This window comes from Arctopsyche grandis, chromosome 3 (genome assembly GCF_051622035.1).
Source record: "Arctopsyche grandis isolate Sample6627 chromosome 3, ASM5162203v2, whole genome shotgun sequence".
NCBI classification, from domain to species: domain Eukaryota; kingdom Metazoa; phylum Arthropoda; class Insecta; order Trichoptera; family Hydropsychidae; genus Arctopsyche; species Arctopsyche grandis.
The window spans coordinates 25,933,639-25,939,634 of NC_135357.1; the positions used below are offsets into that span (position 1 = coordinate 25,933,639).

A 5,996-nucleotide genomic window follows, 5' to 3' on the forward strand; every position below is an offset into this window, starting at 1 on the left:
CTTGCATTTTGAGGAAACGCAATTGAGCACAGCCGTTTGCAGTTACCTCTCGTTTTTATATATATATATATATATATATATATATATATATATATATATATATATATATATATATATATATATATATATATATATATATATATATATATATATATATATATATATATATATATATATATATATATATATATATATATATATATATATATATATATATATATATATATATATATATATATATATATATATATATATATATATATATATATATATATATATATATGTATATCGCTTACATTGCTGTACCCAAATGGGTTTCCTCAAAATGCAAAGTGTCAATAGGCCTTATTGCATCATGCACTCCTCTGTCAATTCGTTGGAGATGGTCGCGTTCATTTATAAGCGTTAGTGTGTGTAATGTAGTCTGAGTTCTTCTGCGTTAAATTTTTCTTCGCAAATTGGCCTTTATTTCAAGATGACAACCAATCAGAAAAAAAAAATGTCGACAATATTCTATTGACTATTTAAAATTCGGTTTTGTTCCATCTCCTACAGATCAACAATTGCCAATGTGTTTAATCTGTCAACACGTATTTTCTAAGGAGGCAATGAAGCCATCGCGGTTAACCCTTTGGCTGCTACGAGGTTTTTCAATGTCCAAGCGAAAAATGCTAACATTTGTAATTATTTTGAAAAAAATTAATATAATATTTTTTTTTACATACTTACTTCGCCGAACACTCGTAATTTTTATAATACTTTATATACATTTTTAAGAAGCAGTCGTGGACTCGTGCTCTCTCTTTCTGTCTTGCTTTTACATGCGTGCGTGCGAAAGAGATACCTACATATATACACTAAATAAGTTTTGACGATTGTTTTCCGAGGCTTTATTCTTTTCAATAATCTATTTTTAGATATCGATGTATCCTTACAACATGCGATATATTCGAAACAGTTAGCGGTCTCTCTCTCTTTCTTTCTTGGTTTTAATTGTGTACGTATGAGCGAGACACACAAGGATGCGAAGTTTCTAATAATCAAATAATTTTTCAACATGTATCATAAACATTTTGTATGCATTTCAGTTGCATTTGATTGATTGCATGAATTCGTGACGTCTCGTGACCTATATAATTGAAAGCGGATTTCTATTGTTTTTTGCCATTTATTTTAACTCTGCAAAATGATATCGGACAGTGAAAGTGATGAAAGCGAAATAATAGCTCCTCGCCGAGGAACTCGACAAATCAGCAGCTCTACTGATTCTGAAAATGAATTTATCGATAATAATCAATTCCCAAGTAATAACTCCTTATATGACATTGACAACGAACCCGAAATTTACTTTGATGATGAACCCGAAATTGAAGAGCTTTTATTTAAAAAATTGATAAATATTTATAAAGCTTGATTGAAAAATAAATATAAATACGTATATAAAAAAAATGTTTCGTGCCACTGATGCGCTGGTGGCTCAAAGAAAGTATCGAAATACGACAATTAATGACGTCAACAACGATCGTCGTAGCAATCTTCGCCGATTTCAAAACAACGATTTATCGTTGTTGTAGCAGTCAAAGGGTTAAATGAACATTTTTTAAAGAAACATCCCGACAAGAATAATAAAGACATATTGTACTTTCAAGAACTTAAGAAAACATTTGAAAGCCGTAATACTCTCAGTAATGTTTTTAAGAAGATTTCAAGTCGGAACGAAAAAGGACTAATGGTATCTTATGAAATAGCACAAATTATTGCAAAATGTGGTGCACCACATACATATGGAGAAAAATTAATACTACCAGCTATACGTGTATTCATTAATAATATGATCGGACTAAACCAGCAAGAGATTCTTTCTTCAAAAAGAATTGATGAGATGGCAAATGATATCGAAATTCAATTATGTGATGAACTGCAGTCTAACGATTTTTGATTACAATTGGATGAGAGTACTCTACGTGATAATGAATCTCTACTACTTGCTTATGTACGATTTGTGAAGAATGAAGAAATTATCGAAGAAATGTTATTTTCACAATTACTTAATACTGACACGAAAGGTTCGTCAGTATTTGAAACGCTTGAAAATTTTTTCACTAGAAAAAAGATTCCCTTTACTAATATAATTGCCTGTGCTACTGATGGAGCACCAGCTATGGTTGGTCGGCATCGTGGTTTTATATCAAGGTTGAAGAACGTTGCACCAAATGTTCTAACAATTCACTGCATTATTTACCGTCAACATTTAGTCGCAAAGAAGCTTAATGAAAGACTTCACAAATCGCTGAGTATCGTTATAATTGTCATCAATAAAATAAAGTCCCATCCCTTGAATGATAGATTATTCCGTCAACTATGTAAAGAAAATGATGAAGAATTCTAACGACTTATCTTACATACAGAAGTAAGATGGCTATCGAAAGGAAATTGTTTAAAAAGATTTTATGCACTATTTGATACAATTGTGGAGTTTTTGGATGTAAACAATTAAAACATGTGCATTGAATTAAAATTAATACGAAATTATGTGGCCTATCTTTCGGATATATTCGGAAAGATAAATGAAAATCTCCTGAAGCTTCAAGGAAGCAATATCAGTCGTATTAAAGCCAAAGGCATTATACTGAGCTTTATCAACAAACTCAAATTATTTAAAAATAATCTTCGTCGGCGAGAATTTCATCAGTTTCCTTCTTTACAACAATTAAAAGAAGATATGCTCAAAGATTCTGATTTGGAAACATACTGTAGCCACATTGACGCCCTTATCGAAGATATGATAATGCGATTCAAAGACTTGTATGAACTTTTAATACCAGATTGGATAATTAATCCATTTTTATCAGATGTAGAAAGTGTCAGTCAAAATTTAAAAGAGCAGTTTATTGAGCTACAAAATGACTGTGAAGCTAAAATAGTATTCAATCAATGTGATTATGATGTTTTTTGGGTCCGTTTTCGCCATCGATACTCTCTTCTGTGGAAAGAGGTAAAATTACCCATCGTAGCATTTCCTTCATTATATTTAGTAGAAAAGGGTTTTAGCGCAGTAACGCATATATTAAAAAAATCCCGAAATCGATTACAGATAAGCCAAAGAAGAGATTTGAGACTGTATTTAACTAAACTTGAACCTAATTTTACGAAAATAGCGCAGTCACATGAGGCTCAAGGATCTCATTCATTTTTGTTTATTTTTTAGTAAAAAAATCACATTTCCATTGAATTATTTACTTTTAAATTGAAATAACATTATAATGTATGTAATGTTAATATGACATAAATGGAAATTAATACATAATGTTTATAAAAATAATCATGTTTTTCATTTGTTTTCCTTATAATTTTTTATTTGTAAAGAAAATCATTGCATAAAATACATACACAGAAAATAGAGTAATTTTTTGTGGGGGGCGATTCTTTCAATATGGTTAAGAAACACTGATCTGAATGAAAAGTTGGAGACCAATCGACCTCGTCAAAAGGATTGTAGGTCAATTGGACAAAGTCTGCTCTAGCGATAAAACATTTGGTGGCCTTCCAGATCTTATGCACGTAGTTCTTTTTTCTAACTACCCTAATTAGTTCATTGGAGAACCACTTCGGGTAGTTAGCATTTGAATTAGGAATCAAAACTTTTCTATTAAATAATAGGTCAAACGTTTCATAGACAATTTTATAAAATGTATTAATAGCATGATTTATATCTTTACAATTATATAAAACGCTCGAATCAGAAAATAATAAAATATTAGACAGCTTGGTGAACTCATATTTAGGCTTGAATATCCGACCAAGCATCATCTGTCCATCACCTATCAAAGAATGACTATCATGGAACTTTCCAGATACACTAAACTCAATGGAGAGCTCAATTGATGGGTGGTAGATGTCCTCCGTGATTAACTGGTCAATCGATCGAGTGATAGTGATATTAGATGATGTATTGGCATAAATCAAGTCCAAAATGGCACCATTATAGTCATTTTGGATTGTATTTTATTGAACTATGTTTACCAATGAAATAATATAGTCAAGGTCAGTGTCAGGGCAATTCGATGAACACCAATTAAAATCGCCAAATATTAAAATATGACCCTTTGCCAGTTTTGAATAATGACTAGAGATAAAGTCAAAGAAACACATATAGGACTCATGTGTAGATCGGGGAGGGAAGTATACAGCACAAATGTAAACATATTTAGGCACACCTACTAATTTAACTTTTAGCCATAAACATTCATTATTTTCTAGATCAGGTAACCTTTCGATTGATAAAACAATTTTACTTTCAACCTATTTGGAGGCAACACTTGTTTACTTACCTCCTATACGTTTCACATGGCTTTCGTGTTAGTGGTCATTTTTATCTCTTATCCGATCGTTTTCATACTTTGCCATATTGCTCATTTTGGTAATCAATATACGTTAATGTATCGTCTGCCATTACGTTGGAGATAAAATATCGTATACAATGCGTTTCAAATATCCAGAATCTCGGATACGGTGACGTCTATGACGGTACGTAAGGCTACCATATCTATCTTCAACCTTTTCGCCTTGATATGCCCATTTCAGATTTTAATTGTTTAAACGTCTATAATTCACTCTATATTTTATAAAATTTGCTCTATAGGTTCTCGTTATCTCCAATATTTAAATATTTATAGTTTTAACTCTCATTTTTATATGTAAATTTCAAATTTGGCGTCTAGCTTCATGTAATGTAATACACGATATATATATATATTGATTTATGGCCAAATATGTCAAATCTGACATTTTACGGCTAAAAGTATATCTCTTAAAGTTTTATCTGCGAGATAAGTATTCAATAAGAAGTTATGTTGTATCCAGTGGCGGACTGGGACTGAAATCAGTGCATGCCAGGAGTCAAAGAGATATAGAGAAATAGATCCATAAATTACATTGTATATTTCGTTTTAACCCTTGTCCTAGGTAAATAAAATGCATTATAAAAGAATGCGGCATAAAAGCGGCTTTTACATACTTTCAGTTGAAAACAATCAGGAACGTCATTTCAGCTTTTTCTTGGCGGGCAGGCAAAGATTGGTCAAATTGAATTTTTTTTCAAAAAATCTTTTTTATATCGGAATAAAAATGGAAAATATTCTTTGCATACATCTTATTGAGTTATAAAATATGATAAAAATAAGCTAATTTTTGAAAAAATAATTATAAAAAAATATGATGTAAAAAGTGTAATAATTTTTTTCCAAAAATCTTAACATGGTCAACAAAAAATCGACCAACAAACTGAGTCACTAAAAAACTATCAATTAACTTAACTGTCCGACTGTCTTTTCACTTTATCTATGTACATATGTATGTACGTAATAAAAATAGATAAAGTTTTGTGATCATGCGAAAATTCGAACTCAGAATCGATCACTGATCACGTTTACATAATATAGAAAAATGTGTGTGGCTCTGTGTGTCCGAGTGTGTGTAAAATTTCGTGAACACCCGTTAACCGAAAGTGACAGTTTACTCCTGTTGGCAGTTTGCCGGATTTTTCTTCCAATATTTTAATCGACCCTTTAAATATGTCTGCTCTTCACGATTTTATGTATAATTCCTTGTATCAATTTGATGAAAATATAATAAAAAAATCATTAAATTTAATTAACCAGAAGTGAGATTTTTTCCTCTTAAAAAAGTCAAAAAGAATTTTTACCACACCCCTGAACGTATCAAACTGAAATTTTATATTTGTATTCTTTATGTACTAAATTTAGTAAGGTTTTGGTCAGAAAGCAATTTTATTAAATAACTAAAACTTTTTTTGGACCGAATTCGTTACACATGAAGTTTAAATCCATCTCATTCTTGTTTTGAGAGAGAATGGACGTCTGCAAATGTACTAACTCAAACGTACTAACTCAAGCAGTAATTGCAATTTAAATGCTTTCGTTGTGTATATGGTTGTAGCGCGTAATATTTTGGGTGCAAGCGAGATGGCATGTAGT

The 5,996-nt window shown here is 30.9% G+C and overlaps 1 protein-coding gene across 1 annotated transcript; it reads left to right on the forward strand.

The window, feature by feature from the left end:
• Positions 1-375: 375 nt before the first annotated feature.
• On the forward strand, positions 376-3,314 carry LOC143909844 (protein FAM200A-like). The gene is made up of 2 exons (XM_077428073.1): positions 376-622; positions 1,584-3,314. Exon 2 carries the CDS (start codon positions 2,501-2,503, stop codon positions 3,206-3,208), a length of 708 nt encoding a protein of 235 aa, XP_077284199.1. The 5' UTR covers positions 376-622; positions 1,584-2,500; the 3' UTR covers positions 3,209-3,314.
• The last annotated feature ends 2,682 nt before the right edge of the window (positions 3,315-5,996 follow it).

Coding starts and splice junctions, on each gene's coding strand:
- LOC143909844 (XM_077428073.1), top strand. CDS start 2,501: ATGTGCATTGAATTAAAATTAATACGAAATTATGTGGCCTATCTTTCG.